The sequence below is a fragment of the Rousettus aegyptiacus genome, unplaced genomic scaffold (assembly GCF_014176215.1).
Source record: "Rousettus aegyptiacus isolate mRouAeg1 unplaced genomic scaffold, mRouAeg1.p scaffold_m13_p_4, whole genome shotgun sequence".
Classification (NCBI taxonomy): domain Eukaryota; kingdom Metazoa; phylum Chordata; class Mammalia; order Chiroptera; family Pteropodidae; genus Rousettus; species Rousettus aegyptiacus.
Window position 1 is genome coordinate 60,325,785 of NW_023416307.1, and position 17,082 is coordinate 60,342,866.

Sequence of the window (17,082 nt, forward strand, 5' to 3'; positions counted from 1 at the left end):
GAACATCTGTTTGCATTTTGAAATCTGAGCCATAACTTTTACCAAAACTTGGAGAAATGTCTGCCCTCCTAGAGGAAAAAACGAACTGATTCCAATGTAATCTTTATTAGACTACAAATTCTTTCCACTTTAAAGAACTTTTCTCCACAAACTATATGGAGTATTTTGCCACTGGTGCATTGTTGCTAAGGAACCTCAATTTTGAAATTCCAAGTAACTGAGACTCTCTTCTGTAGAGCCTAGATGCTATCAAAATAGAAGTTGCAGGTTGGAGCTACTCCGTATGCGTGGTTTGGGGGGAGGGGAGACCTGCTTTGAAAAAAATACTCAATCTTACCAAAAAAAAAAAAAAAAGTTACCACATTGTAACTTTAATTTGCATTTCCTTGATAACTAGAAGCTGAGCACTTTTCTCATGTTAATTGGTCATTTTGTTCTGTGCCTGTTCAAGTCTTTATTCATTTATCTACTAAGAGCTCTTTTTCTTTTTGACTTGTAGTTCTTTATATATTCTGGATATAAGTCCTTTGTAATATGTTTATTATTCATATTTTGTTCCTCCCCACTTTGAAGACTTCTATATAATTATGGTAAAAATGCTTATCTATTCTAGACTCACCTTCCTAAACTCTAGCTCAAACTGATGTTTCTGTCACATTTTCCTTCTTAAAATGTCATCATGTTGCCCACAACCTTGTCTGGCCACTCTTTTCTCCTTACTTTTCTTCTGGTTACTTTATCTCATATTTATTCAACCCAGCTTCTTGGTTCTGAATAAGTACATACATAGGGAAAAGATATACAGTACTGTTTAGTGCAAAGAGACACTAAAAATCGGGAGGTCTGTGTTCTAAAATTAGGTAGCTGCGTGACACTGGGCAAATCAGTTAACATCTCTGGACTTCAATTTCCTCTCCTGAATTAATGAGGGGTTTAGAATAAATTATTAAAATTTCCATTAATCTGAGAAGCTGCTTTACTTTCAGGATCATTAAATCCCATTTAAAAGTCTGCCCACTTATAACCATAATTGATGTATTTGTTCTTAAAAAATCTTTTCTTACAAAAACAAACAAAAACTCTTGGAAGAATGTCCTCATCCTTTTACAGGGTGCTTCCTTATTCCGCAGAATGATGGCTTTTGTTACTGATTGAATGATGCTTCCCCCCACCTCCCACCCCAAACTTCTTAAGGAGTCTGAAGCAGTTGCTAGTAGTGCCCCATGTAAATCTCCCCAGCTATGACTACCATTGCAGTGCACACCAGCCTGACTTTCCAAGTGCTTGCACCTAAATCTCTTTGCAGAGGGTTTTCTGTGGTCACCAGTGTCTTATCTACCTATAGGTGTGTAGTGGGGATCGACTCTCCCTATCTTTGTAGGAACAGGTTTCAATGGATGATTGACAGGAGCTCTCAAGAACTGTGGAAAGTACCCTAGCTCCCTTGCACCCCAGAACTCCACAACAGGATTGTACTCAATAGTCCAAAGTATTGACTTGCTTGGTAATGAACACTTTTATGGACTTCCTTCAATCCTGTCTCAATTCTCTACTCCTCTACAGGTGTTTCTTAGGAGCACCTCCCAAATAAACTGCCTGTACTCAAATACTTGTCTCGGAGTCAACTTCTTGGGGAACTCCAACTAAGAGGAAGTCCTTAGAACAACTTCAGTGGCATCCTCACACCCTACTTGGGAAAGTTGGTTCCCTTCCTTGTGCCCTTATATTGTATCAATACATTAAAATTAATAATTGAAGATATTGGAATATTACCAAATGTACTAAAAATTACCCAAATATTCTATAAGCTTTCCCAAAATTTTAAAATATTTCTTCATATAAACTTAGCATTCAATAGTAATAATGAGTTGTTCACTTCATACTGCTTCTTTATTTACTTGGAAATTATTAAAAGTACATTTAAGAAAATAAAATATGTCCTAAGTAACATGTTGCTACATTGAATCCTAAGTAATTTGGATTGCAAAATCAAATTTACCAAAAATAGAAATTAGTACCACTGATGTCCTTTAATTTATAAGTGTATTTTTACAAACCATTTACTTCTTCGATTTAAAGTAATATTCAGAATGGTATGGAATTCTGTGTACTACATTTCCGAATCATAGTATATATGATTATATGACTTTTTATAGCTTATAATGAGGGCTCCAATTCAATTTCATAATCTTAAGTAACAATTTATAAAGAAAGGGAGAAATAAAAAATTTTAAAGTCATACTGAAAACATTAAGTCAAAATATAAGGTGGCATGTTTTCTAGCAGATCTTGCCCCCCCAACACACACAAATGTTAATTTAAATCCACTTTTTATTCTTTCATAGATTTTAACAATTATACACAACTGTTAACATAAAGATAATGAAATCTCAAGGATAAGGAGGCAATATATATGGTCTCTTCTATTCATTCCTTGGGATGGAAGGAAATTTCCAAAGGGTACAATGTGTGACACTTAACACTGGAAAAATACATATGAAACTTAACTGGCTCCACTTAGGACCAGGCACAGCACAATAAATATAGAACTGCATCATCTTTTTAAAAGACTGTTGTAATTTTAACACATTCTTACTAAAGAAATACGATCAGTGACCAATATGAAATTCTATAACATAGCTGAAGGAACACTTCTACTGAATATCTGAGCATAGTTTCTCTACTCTAGCATCTCCATACCCATATATCGACATTCTTAAAAAAGAATAAGAGTATACACTGCAAATTTGGAACGACAAAAAAACAAACTTGGTCAAGCTTTCTTTGTCATAGCATTCATCACCACCTAGTGTGCTGGTAAGTTTAAGGTAGAAATAGAAAGTTTTTAAATCCTTTTAATTTCCACTGGTCTTAGGACCTCTGGGCAGGAGGCCACACTGAAAGCAAACTGATTAAGCAGCACCATTAAATCCACATCTCAAGAGATCATTGTAAAATTTTTATCTTCCAGTGCTCTGAAAAGTTACAAGTTTTATGGAAGAGCCTCTCTCCTGAATAGTAGTCCACTGTAAGAACATGCAACCTGCAAGGATTTAAAAAAACCTACAGCTGAATTCTCTGACTGCATTTTTCCTTAACAGACCAAAAGAAATACATTACCTAAAAATTTAAATAATAATATACTGAAGCATAAAATAAGTACTTTATTTATGATATTATATTTAGGTATTTGAGATTGTTAGATATGTTTAAACGCCCTTCCTCTTTCCAAAGAGGAAGCGATCATGCCAGCACTATTGGTCAAAGTTAATGGGAAACTGTTGCTCTCAAAGCTGTTCTGCAGTGTACCTTATTGTACAAACACTGAAACTATTATTTTAAAATATATACTTCAAAGATAGGACGAAATGATCTTTCTTCACATGACCTAGATTTTGCCATCGGCAGACACAAAAAGTAATTTCATCCTTATTAAACCAAATGGAAACTGGTAAGCTGCTATGGCTACAGATATTCTGAGAACTCTTGAACCAATGAATCAAAACCCACATGAAAGAAAATATTATTTCTACAATTGGTAAACTGCTTGTTCAAAAATTCAATAAGCGAACAAACATGCAAACATGTGACACATGTCATTTTGTAAAAACATAATGCCACTCTGGCCCCAAGAATCAGTACAGCTCAGCTGGTCCTTAAAGGTGCAAACAGCCTTTAACCATTAATAAATATCTTCTTTGTGACATTTTATTGCCCATCAGCTGCCACATGATTCTTAGAAGTTTAAGCTCCTAAGATGTTTGAGTTACGGAAAAGGGTATGATGTGGATTAAGTTTTCAGTGATTGTTCTAAATGTAATTTAAAAGAGAATTTTCTAGTAATGTGGTAGACTATTCCTTGATACTGAATTTTTCCTAGTGAAACAAAATAAGATTTGATAAGATGACATTAATCTAAATTTGACCATCTGACTTTTTTACTTTTTTTTGAGGGTACTGATTCATATATTGTGCTGAGTCCCCACAAAAATACTATTTTAAAAACAGTATAGTCCCCAACAGTTTCCCATAAATATTCCTGATATATAGTGGGGAATCAATGCATAATTGGAACATTCATCATTCATCTTTTTAAAAAAGCAAACATTTCCTGCAAAGCAGTTACTTAGTAAAATGCTAAACTGCAAATAACCTTGACATGTAGATAGAGATCAAGTCACTTTATAAAGTACCTGTCAAAATGTATAGAAATCTGGCCTTTCATTCCAAATCTGTTGCAAAGTACATGCAGTAGTCCTGTTTACAATTTAATGGCGGGGAGGAAAGGGCAAACCTAGGACAAGGAGGGACATCACCCTACACACAAGTTTACAGTAGTGTAGCCATTGCATATCATATTTACTACATTCACCACTTTGGAGAAAGGATCAAGGAGGCCCTTCAAACACTGGAACAAAGGAATGTTTGTTTTATATAAGACCTACCAAATAAACAGGAAAACAAATGATAACACATATAGGCACGGATTTCAAAGCTGCACAATAAAAAAGCAAAGGGTATGAGATGAGAGATCTAGGAAAATATACACATATGAGAGCTTGCTGAGGAAAAGGAAGAAAGAAATCACAGTTCTAATCTTCAAGGCTACGGAATGCATTCTGCATATCTTCAAGAAGTTGTGCATAGTCTGCTTTGATCTTTGCCTCACCATCTTTCGCTGGATCCTATAAAAAGACAGTAGAGAATTCAATTTGCCTTTGGAAAATAACTTTCAGAACATGTAGTAAGTTACTTATATTTAATATATTCTGAGTACTAGGTTAAGTGAGGCACACTGGTAAACCCCAGGCAGGAGTGAAAACTATCCTTATTTCCCCTTTTCCTTTAAGGGTAGAAATGCATAAATGGAGTAATACTCCAACCAAACAGAAAGATGAAATTCTGATTTTGTATTTTGACTGTTGTGTTCAAAATTCAATGAATTTTATCTGCAATAATGTGCAAAACATTGGGAAATTATACAGCATCACATATTAGAGGCATTCCACTGCATGTTTATGACAGCTGGAATTAACTTAGTCAAACTAGAATTTACTGTTCGGGTCTGATAGTATCATATTGGAGCAGGAAAGTAAAATTTTTAAAATAATCTTAAAATACACCACAATTAAAATCCTTATGGAACGCAACTTAATTGAATAGTATGTATAAAAGAGACTTTAAAATGTATAAGCTCTCTGGCCCAATCATTCCACTTCTGAGAATCTATAGTTGGAAAATTCACAAAACCAACTACATGAACAAAGCATTCCATACCAATTGTAAATGTCCTAAGTGCCTAAGAATAGGAGAATATTACTCTCCATCCACAAAATAATGCTACAGAAAAATATTTAATGAATTAAAAAATAACTGTGATGTTAATTTGACACAATGTGCATGTAAATAGAAAAGATATCACCTTCAATCACTTTACCAGAAATCATTACTAGTAAATATATATTATCCTCTTCTTATATTTAATTTTTAAAAATAAATTTGAACCAAATTACATGTAGAATTTCTCTTTAAAAATTGATTTTTTTTCACTCATTATACCATAAGCATTTCTCCATGCCTTTTAATATTCTTTGAAAGAAAGATGTTCATTCCTTCATGATATTCTTGTCATAATGCACATGCCATATTGTACTATTCACTCTTGGATGGCATTTAAGAAGGGTAATAAACAACCCCTTACACATATCCATATGAAAATCTGATTATTTCCTTTGGTTACAAGCTTTGAAGTAGAATGACAAGACTCAGGATGTGAATATTTTTTAAATTCTTGAAACAGTGAGTATCTATTGTACAGTTTTAATTTCAGCCTATAGTATATATATATAATTTCACACATATACTTAGAATCATTCTCAATTTCTCAACAGGTAATTTGTAAATATATACTTGCATGGTATGGTTTAGAAATAATTAAATAGAATTCAACTGAAAATATTTAAACACCATCTTGCACATTCGAGTTTCTATTGATAATTCCATTTAATTATCATTTGTCTTGTGTACTTCCAAAAGAATGGCAGTCCACTTAAAAGTTAAAAATATTATACTTTAAAGTGGTAAACAGCAGAAGTCATTTCAGATGAGCATGGGGGTTAGATGATAATAGGCAGTTGAGGTAAGATAATTACTGCTTAGCAATGATTTTAGCACTAAACTGCCTGGTAGTTAGGACAAAAGGAAAAACATATCAGCATTTTTTTTTTAGATATGATGTACTCTAACTTTTATCACTAGACTTTCTATTTGAATACAAATTTGAGGCCTGTTCTGATTTTACATAACCTGAACATGTGTGAAAATGGCAAATGTTTTAAGTTTCACAAACCAGGTTTGGGACTCAAGTAGTTAAAAAATTAAAAAGAAACATTTACTACTAAAAAAAAGTTACAGTAGAAACTAAATATACCTTGAATTTCATGGAAGAAAGTTTATAGAGGATCTCCCCCATGTGCTCACGGATAATGGCCCATGTGATTTTATTATCACTCTGGGCAGTGGTTTCAACAGCTCTACGGGCCATATCATAAAATGCAATCATGTTGGACAGCATCCCTACTGTCTTATAGAATGGGCAGAACCTAGGGTAAATAAAAGTCAAAATAATTAACAAAAACAAAATCCAAAGCAGGTTCATTCTTTATACATAACTTTATAAAATACAAGAGCATTAGCTTCTTTATTTAAAAATGCAGACTACTTGTATTTATTAGATGATATATACAAAATAAAAAAGTAGAAAAGACAGTTTGAGAACAAAGATGTCTCAGGGTATGGGATAGATGGACAGATGGAGAAATATATACTTTTATTTGTCAAGGGTAATGTCATTTCTCAAGAACAATAGAAACAACACTGCTACAATCTAATCTCTCTCTAAGGGTTTGTTTTTGTATAATGCCATTAAAGGAATAACCCAAATGGTAAAATAGTTAACTGAGTTGTAAAGACTCCCTTGGGATAGCAGGTTAAGGTGTAATGAATAAGAGAACAGGAAGCAGCAATTTCCTTAAATTAATAGTAACCCCCTTTCTGTATTAAGTTCATTTTCATTTACCCATACTTTTAAATAATGAATACACACAAGCAATTTTCAACTTTATTCACACACATTCTTATTAACCTTGTGACACCTTTAAACACATGTGCATACAAAATTTCATGTATACTCTCTACTACAATCTTTCCAAAGAATTTTCCCCTTGTTGAGCTATGTTTGTGTGGATAATTGCTAGAGCTTAAGTTCCCAGTATAGATTTCTAAGACTTACTGAGTATATTGTCAAATTTTCTGCTTGTCATCCATTCTGGTAATCCTATTTGTTCAGTTCCCTCTTCAGTCTTATAAGAGGACAAATATAATTTGAGGGAAAAAAGCCAGCCTGTGATGAAAGGGCTCAAATTGTCAACGTTTAAAAGAAATGGGAACTTTAAATAAGTCATACTAGTAGCAGACACAAAAACAAAAAAAAGCAAGGACTAGCAAGGAGTAGTAAGGGCTGGCAGGGCACCTAACAGGGACTTTGGTAGAAAGAAAGAGAACAGACTCATGAAATGAGGCAGGAATGTAGAACATACTTATTTAGGAAAAGAGCAGAGGTGGCACAAGCAGTTGTAAGATGCAGTAAGAAAAGTTTCTGAAAGAGGAAATGAGCCCCAGGTTCTGCACATTTAGCCATAATTTAATTAAAGATGGTTGGACAATGAGTGAAAACACTGACATAACTGAACAAATGAGCAAAATCAAGACATGGGGACATATTAGATCATTGAACGTCTCCTGTAAAAATAAAAAAGGTTTTTACTGTAGACAGCTCTTTTTTCAAAACTCAATAAAGGGCTTTCCAGAACTGACTCGGAGCTTGAGGTGAGAGCCACAACTGAAGCTGCTAGCAGCTGCAATTTGCGACCCCTACAGCTACTCTCATCTTCTCGCCTCCTTCCCTGCTCCAGCATCGGCTGCCTGACCCAAGGGCTGCCCCAAGGGCTGCCGTGGGCCATGGAGCCCACGAGGGCGCCGCAGGCCCTGCAGCCCCTTTTGCGGTGTCACAGTCCTCCCACAGGACCGTGGCAGGAGCATAGAGCAGGACCCAGAGGAGAGGAAGGTGTCAGAGCCCCAGGCGGGAACAACGCCCTGGAAGTGTGCAGGCTGCAGGCTGCAGACTGCGGGCGGCAGCTCGCTACAGGGCTTTGGCCCACCAAGAGTATACCATGCTGCTCCTGTCATCTTCCTTGAATTGAGTAGGGCCTACTGACAACTCCAAGGTTAGGTGTTCTACATGACATTTTCCCTACACATTCCTCACGAGTAGTCTCATTCAAGGTGTAAAGGGCCTGCTCTTTTTCTGAGTGCCCGACATAGAGCTCTGTCCAATGTGTGGAAGAAGTCCTTTCTCTTCGGCACCTTCTTCTTTACTTGCTTCTCAATTCCACTGATGAGCGTCCAGCCCCATGGTTGGTAGTATTTTGCAGTGATTTCTATGTCTGGAGTGTTCTCAGTCACATTCCTTGTGATATTTGCCTACGTAATTGATGTTACTCAGGAGCATGAGTGAGATACTGCTTATGGATAGGGTCTCAGCCACCTCTGCAGCCAGCCTGGTCAGCAGCCCCGCCATTGGAGTATTTCTCTCAGGCATTTATGGAGACAGCCTCATTGTGCTGGTAGTCACAGTGGTGGATTCATTTTACTGACTGTTCCAGAATCCTTCCCAGAGAAAATGAGACCACTCTCCAGGGGAGTTCAGATTTCTTGGAAGGAAGCAGACCCTATTGTGTCACTGAAGAAAGCTGGAAAAGATTCTACTATCTTACTAATCTGCATCACTGAAACTGGACAGTATTCAAGTTCTTTCTATCTCAGACAGGTCATAGGTTTTAGATCTGTTAAAATTGTAACATTCATAGTTATGGTAGGAATTCTGTTTATTGTGGCTCAGATAGTCTTTCTTACTACCTTGATGAGATCATTAGGGAATAAGCAAACTGTCCTCCTTGGCTTGGGTCTCCAGATGTTCCACTTAGCCTGGTATGCTTTTGGATATCAGGCATGGATGATGTGGGTGGCGGGGACTGTGGCTACAATGTCCAGCTTCCCATTTCCAGCAGTGCCCTCGTCTCTCAGAATGCAGAGTCAGATCAGCAAGGAGTTGCCAGGGGATCATAATTGGCATAAGAGGACTGTGTAATGGCCTGGAGGGCTTCACATTCTACATGCTTCAAGTGTAACTGATTGAGTTGGAAGCGGAATTGAATTCTAATAATGCTGCCCTCCAGGGAGCTGTTGTCCCAGGCCCGCCATTTTTATCTGGGTCATGTATAGTTCTTATGTCTTTTCTGGTTGCCTTATTCATCCCTGAATAGAGTAAAGGCAGTGGAATTCAAAAACACAGCAACTGCATTAGTGACAACCTGATCAACACCCCATAACAGGGCAGTGATGAAGACAGTGAGCCACTGTTGTAAGACAGCAGCATCTGGGAGCTCTCTTCCTTTAAAGAACCTGGGAATCAGTGCAGTGAACTATAAACTTATTTTCTTTCTTCCTGTTTCTCTGAAAAGTGTCCACTTAGCCCATAGGTGTTGGTAAATGGCTGCTCCAGGAATCACTCAGTATCAGGGACCCTATTGCCTTTGTTCAAAGGTCGAAACAAACAAACAAACAAACAAAAACCCTAATCTTATTCTCCTTTCCTTGTCTCTACTTGATATTCTTGGCTAGAATGAAATTCAGCATATATACATACTTCTAGATATTAATAATATTGATTGGTGATAACCTTTACCAGTGAAAGAAAATTTTTAGTAAATTTAAATCATGAAAAACTAGCAATTCAGATTTTTGGACCTAGTGTCTTGATCAGATCCAAGGTGATTTTACTGAACACATACATCGAGCATTCTGGTGGCAACACAGAAATTGGAAGGTACTTCTAAGAAAGTTTTTAACAATGTAAACATTCCTAAGTGAGGATGAGAGTTAGTAACTGGATACCAGAGAAGTTTATATCCAAGTTCAGACTCATATAATACATCATTACTATTTGTTCCTTCTCACATCTCCTGTGTCCTACTTCTCAACTTTTCTCATTCATCACATTCCTTCCTTAACTGCTCTCTGTAGTATGCGTCTGTTTTCATTAGGTCTTTATTTCTGTTTATCTGATTTTTGAATCTCATGGAATACACACATCAAACTCCTTTCTAAAATATGATGATTTAGGAAGCTCAGTTTCACAATAAGTATCTTGCTAATTTTTCAAGATGTTTTATGGACAAAGAAAACTTTACAGATTTATATGTATTTTGCTGTACCAGTAAATGAACAATTAACTGGGACCTACCTTTCACAGAGCACTCCTTTGAAAGTTTTATAGGTATGAAATATATGTGGATATTTGTAAAAAGTTTTAATTGTTTTTGAAGTACTGTGCAAATCTTATATTTATAAATGTAATAAAGGTGTTGACAGAAAAATATCCCCAACTTTTATAAAAGACTATGTAGCAACTAAATATATCAAATATATACAGAAACCTGTTCTGCTATGAACAAAAATAACATCTTTTTACTATGGTGTTGGTTTTTAAGTTAAGCTGCCTAATGTATAATAAATTTGCAATGAATAAAAAAAACCTGACAAAATCCTCAAATAAAAAATGGAAGGAAAGGTTCACCTGTCATAAGGAGTATATCCATTTTGTTGTAGGAAATCATCTTTGATAAGTTTGGCTACCTCCAGAGTGATTTTATCTGTTTCTGCTAGAGAAGCCTATAAGAAAAAATACATGTAATTTTAGAAATCTACTTCCATAATGTGGGACAAGGTTAAAATCAATGAGCAGCAGAAACTATATAATCATATGCCATCACCTATTATTAATAAATTCACATCATAACTGCTTTTTGATGTTCTTTTTTATTGTGGTAAAAAACAACTAAAATTTATCATTGCAACCATTTTTAAGTGTAGTTCAGTAATGTACAGTATATTCATTGTGATTTTCATAACTTCATCTTGCATATCTGAAACTCTATACCCATTAAACAACAATTCTCTTTTTCTTCCTCCCCCTAGCCTCTGGTGACCACCATTTACTTTCTTATTTTTATAAATTTTCACTACTTTAGATAACTTTATATAACTGGAATCATATGGTATTTGTCTTTTTGTGACAAATATTTGTGGAAGAAGGGAATATATGCAAGTTCAATGACAGAAAGTAACTTCACAGGCCGATCTGATCATGGATTCTTAACTGAGCAGGTCATGGTGGGTAGTCACGCTCAGGCATATAACTTCTTTAGCAAAAGGTTTAAGCAAGCCCTGTCCATTGTTTTTGTGCACCTAGGTTAACACACTTTTGAAATGACAGTAGTAATCCTTTTTCAGACCCCGCCAAGGCTAACCACCCTCAAGGGAGCACACAACCATGTTAATTATCCTGTATCTCTCATAGTCAAGTAATCTTCCTTTCTTTCCTTAAAGGTATAAAAGAAAGGGATAAAAGAAACCGCAAAACTGTCCTTCTCTAAAGCATTTGAGATCTTGCTTCCCAGCATTGTTGTCAGCTTGCCTCAAATAAAGTCTTATAAAAATTCTCTACAGGTTTGGGTGTCTCTTATGTTGACACACTTCACTTAATTAAATGTCCTCAAGGTTCATCCAAGTCGTAACATGTGTTTGAATTTTCCTTCTTTTTTATGGCTGAAGAATATTCCACTGTTGTGTGTGTGTGTGTGTGTGTGTGTGTGTGTGTGTGTGTGTGTGTGTGACGTTTTGTTTATCCACTCATTGGTTGAAGAGCATTTGGGTTGCTTTAACCTCTTAACTATTACGAAAAAGTGCAGGCAGGAACAAGGATGTACAAAAAATGTTCTTTTTATGAAATACTTTCTTCTTCATATATTAGCTTACTATCTTAGTTATCTGAATTCTCAGTTTTAAGTTTCGCAAAAATCTATACTGCCCACAAAGTTAATTTTTTAGATTTAATAATACATGGTATTTAGAACAATGTAAATGCAAAGTAAGCATGTACTTAACTATGTTTGAGTGCTATTATTTTCTTTGGTATTGCTGTCATAGTTTCACTCTTTAAATATCACTGCCTCAAAAGCTTTAACTTTTACAATCACCCTATCAGCCCAACAAGTAAAGGTCTGTTGAGATTTTGTGGGAACGTGACAAGCCCAGTGAGTTAAGTGCAATCTTGTGTTATCTAAGTGCATTGAGCTCCTTAGAAGTTAAGATCAGGTCTTCAGTTTCTTTTCTTCTTCTTTTTTAACCCCTTTTATCCCTAACCCCTATTTGACAACATGTAAACTATAAAATGTTTTATGTTTACCCTTTTATTTACATAAATTCATGTAAAATGTGATTTTTATTTTATATTAGCATTTAAAGATATGTAGAACAGTCTTACTTGTGTTTTTGGCACTTTGTTTTTAAGACCCATCCTTGTTGCTGTGTGTCACATAGATTGCTGCTCCCAGCTATTGCAGTTTGTTCTCCATGGTATTCAACTTCCCTGTTTTTACCTTCCATTTTTACTCCCTGTAAAGGGCACTTAGATTTCCTCTAACTCCCTGCCATTACAAACACATTCATTTAAGGACCTGTATGAGAATTTCTTTTGAGATAAATATCAACAAGCAGAACAGCTAGGTCACAAGATATACAAGCAAGTACCATCAGACTGCTCTCCACAAAGCCAACACTAGATGACACTCCCACCAAGAGTATACCAGTTCCTCTATCTCCATAACTCTTGGCACTATCCAGCTTTCTCATATTTGCTGTTCTAACCAGTGTAACATGATATCTTACTGTTGTTCGAGCTTTTCTCCAGAGGCGTGTTAATCTTTTGTGTCTTCTCTTCTATAATCTCTCTACTCTTTCCTTTGCCCATATTTCTGTTGCAGTTCTGGTCTTATTAACTTCCAGCTCTTTGCACATTTTAAATATTATTAGTCCATCAGTTTTAGACGTTGTAAGCTCCCCCTCTCAATCGCTCACCTGTTTGCTAGCTTTATCCAGGGTGTGTCTTTTTTAAACAAAAAATCCTTACTTTTTATGAAATCAAAAAAAAAATTCGTTTCGTTTGTGCATATGGGAGTTTATTTAAGAAGTTTTTCAACCCTAGATCACAAAGATATTCTCTTGAGATGTTTGTTATTTACTTGAAAGTCTTATCTTTCACACTTAAATTGCTAATCTTTCTGGACTCTAATTTGGATGTAGAATTAGGAAGTGATTCTTATTTATTTATTTACTTACTTATTTACTTACTTAATATAAAAAAGAAACACTTTATTTCACTGATAAGGTTAACCATGAGCCAATGATAAGTTAAAGATCTATAGACAGGCTAGAGTGACATTTAGAGAAACTTGTTTAAGACCAAGGAAACTATTCTCCAAATAGTAAATAGTTTCCCCTCATTATTGAAACAAGCTATCTATCCATCTCTCACTTGAATTGTGGTGCCATCTTTATAATATCATGAGTCTGTTTGTATTCTGTTTCACTGATATATTTTGTTATTTCACCAATACCATATTATAGTTTTATATTTATACCCCATAGAGGAAAAGCTCCCTCTTTACTAATCTTTTTTTAAGGTTGTGAATCTTCATAACAAATAAATTTTGGAACAATTACTGCTTTGCTCAGAAGAGTCAACTGAAAATTTGATTGGCATGATATTAAATTTATAGATTAAAGAGAAGTTGTAGCTTTCTAATAAGTCCATCCAGGAACATGAACTATTTCTCTTTGTTTTCTTATCTTGCTTCGTTTACTAGTTTAAAAATGTTTCCTATAGAAGAAATATGTATTTTTGGTTAATTCTTATATTCTAGTTTCTGTTGCTGTTGTGGACATCTTATTTTTAGTTTTGTTTTCTAATTTATTACAAATAGAAAGTTAATTTTTTAAATGTTTATCTTTGACTCTAGAACCCTCACTAACCTCTTATTAGTTTTAACTGTTTCTTGGTTAATTGTTATTTTTCTAGTTACATGAGCATATTTATCTATAAACAATGACATTTTAATCTGTTTACAGCTTTTCTTTTTTCTTTTCTAACATTATTGATTAGGATCTCTGGTATTTTATTAAACACAAGCAATAATAGTAGGTATTCTTGTCTTAATCTTGATTTTTAAACGGAATGCATTGAAAATATTTTCATTAAAATGTTTTCCCAAGGTTTTAGTATGTTACTTTTAACAAATTAAGGATGTTCTCTTCTATTCCATGTTTGCTAAGAGATTTTTAAAGATCATAAATAATGAACTTCAAATATTTATTCGATATTTCTTCATTGGTTGAGATATCCTTTTTTCATTACATTAATTATATTTGTCAGTTACAATAATAGATTTTCTGTGTTGAATCATATTTGTATTCTTGAGATAAACTTTACTTCCTCTTAATATATCATGTTATTGTTTTCAGTGCCCTGCTGGATCTAGTAAGCTTAATTTAAAATTTAATACCTATATTCATAAACAAAATGAGCCTGCAATTTTTTCTTATATTGTCTTTGTCTGGTTTTGAATGCCTTCTGTTTCTTGTTCATCTTATGGGATACAGTACTCATTTATAAATAATGAGTCTTTAACACATGTTAGCTATCTAATAATGTTATCCTTTGTTGGAAAAAATTGGGAAGTGACTTTATAAGATATAAAGAGAGAGCAGAACTAGATAGCAAATTCTCAGAGTCCTGACTCGCACTGCACACTATCTGAGAAGTCATTCAATCATAGAATTTAATTTGGCCAAATTTAATCACACTATCTTCCTTTGAAACATCAAGACACAGACATATGAGTTTAAGCCCACTTGTTTAAGGTCACATAGCTAATTATTAGAGGAACTACAACCAAATCCAATTCTTCTTAACACTAGTGCTCCTGAAAAAAATGTATGTTAATAGATCCTAACTCTGCCATCTCTAATTTGGTTGGTGACAGGTATATTCTATTTCAAGAAATAAAAGTAAATCAAATGTTTCTTTGTTACCTAATGAAACCAAGACTACATTAAATACTATAAATAATTGAAAAGAATATAAAGGCCCTAACAATTTAGTTATTTCTTTTAACTGACCAATCTTAAGTGAAAGCCCCTCCCCTTGAATCTGGGTAAGCTGTGGTGGATTCTTTGATCAAAACAGTAAGACAGAAGTGATATTATACTCGTTTGGGAGACTAGGTTTAAGAAGCTGGTGGTTTCCACTTCCTTTCTTTTTTTAGTATTCACTTTGAGAGTCCTGAACGGCCATGTGGACACATCACACATAGAGAGAAATGCCCAGCCAATCCTTAGCTGTTCTAGCCATTCCATCCCCAGGCATTAGACACACGAGGGAAGAAATTTTCAGATGACTCCAGCTTTAGCCACCGCATAACTGCAATTGCATGTGGATCGCCAAATAACAATGCCAAAATGAGCCTATCAACCCCAAACCATGAACAATAAAACCTTGTTTAAGCCAGTAAGTGTCAAAGTAGTCTGTTACTTAGCAATAGAAAATCAAAATAATCATTGTTCTACCTTCCATAATAAAAGTAGGTCCCTGAAATATCTTCTGGATAAAGGAATAATCTAAAATTCTATTAGTTTAAAAATATTTTGTTAGGCAGGATTTTGCATATCCAAAGTTCTATCTATCTTTACAGCATGATAGTGTAACTCACAGATCTGTCCTCCATGGGATTTTATGACTCACCTTTCCCACGAGCTGTACAATTTCTGCCAGGTCTTCCTCTTCCTGCAGAATCTCCTTAGCTTTGGTTCTCAGCGGAACAAATTCTGTGAAGTGTTTGTCATAGTACTCATCCAAGGCACGCATATACTTGCTGTAGCTGATTAGCCAGTTAACAGAGGGGAAATGCTTACGTTGAGCCAGTTTCTTATCTAAGCCCCAGAATACCTGATTTCAAAACAAAACAAAACAAATTTGTCTTAAAAAATAAGAAGTTTTAAAAAAGTATTGATGTATATTTGTTCTAAATATGCAATTTTTGGTCAAATTATATATCTTTTTAGTACATACCAAGTATAACTGAAATAGAATAAAACTTACAATTAAAAAATATATTCCTTTCAAGTTTTAGGAGGGGTAGTATCTATAATCAAATCCAAAATTTATCTGAATTTCCTTAATAGTGTGTCAAATCAGATAGCAGAAAGAAAAATTGACTGTTTTGAAGTTTATTATGGTACAATATAAACAGATGAACCAGAAAATGCCTATTAAGATACAACAGACACTGTACTTTGATTGAAAACCTCGAAATGTTCTGATTATATTCAATTCCCTATTATGAAAGGACAACCCAATAAGATCTAACAAGTTATTTTTCTGAGGTAAAACATTCACGTGTATTTTATGCATCCCTAACTTTGCTCCCCCTTTACTTGCAATTTACAATTCAAAATTTTAGCAAAGGTTAAAGACCTTGAGAGCTGTAAATTTAGTCTCTGCCATTTCCTTTAATATGGTACTGACAAAAAAAAATTCTATTTTATCCCATATTAATAATCCATATACTTATGAATATATCAAGTTTTGTTTTTTTTTTAAGTACAGCACTATTTGTGCGCATCTTTTATTTGGGTTTCTTTTAATGCTCAAGTTAGCTAGCTTCCACAAAAATTCAAGCTTTGTCACTGAGAAGCAGCTGCTTGGACAGAAACTATATTTTCCAGCTTGGTTTTCACTGGGCTTGGCTAACAGAGTGGGTAGAGCAACCGCGTTTGAGCCGAAGGTTCAGAAAGTGGGTGTGCCTTCTCTAGTTTCCTCATGTGACAGCTAGATGCAGAAGACTACCAGGATAGGAGATGGTAGAGCCACAAAATGGAAGAAGCCCTGGTCTCTGAATTACTACTGACTTGAAAAGAGCTGCCTTCTGATAGGATCATCTGCCTTGGACTACACCATGAGGAGAAAAAAACTTCTGGGTTTTGCCATTATACAGATACATTCTCCACCTAGGGTTTGAATATATTTTCCGCTTATAGATAATTTTTATTATAAACCCTAGGAAA

At 34.8% G+C, this 17,082-nt stretch overlaps 1 protein-coding gene and 1 pseudogene across 2 annotated transcripts in view; one reads left to right on the forward strand and one right to left on the reverse strand.

Moving 5' to 3' along the window:
• Nucleotides 1–2,313: 2,313 nt before the first annotated feature.
• The window catches only part of ATP6V1A (ATPase H+ transporting V1 subunit A), a 53,162-nt gene continuing 38,393 nt past the window's right edge, over nucleotides 2,314–17,082 (reverse strand). For both annotated transcript variants that reach the window (XM_016150670.2, XM_016150671.2), the window contains exons 12-15: nucleotides 15,761–15,964; nucleotides 10,697–10,791; nucleotides 6,431–6,602; nucleotides 2,314–4,685 (exon numbers count right to left, since the gene is read on the reverse strand). In XM_016150670.2, coding sequence (XP_016006156.1) covers nucleotides 4,593–4,685; nucleotides 6,431–6,602; nucleotides 10,697–10,791; nucleotides 15,761–15,964 — 564 coding nt within the window. In that variant the 3' untranslated portion in view covers nucleotides 2,314–4,592. The remainder of the gene's footprint in view (nucleotides 4,686–6,430; nucleotides 6,603–10,696; nucleotides 10,792–15,760; nucleotides 15,965–17,082) is intronic.
• On the forward strand, nucleotides 6,783–9,548 carry LOC107513683 (annotated as a pseudogene).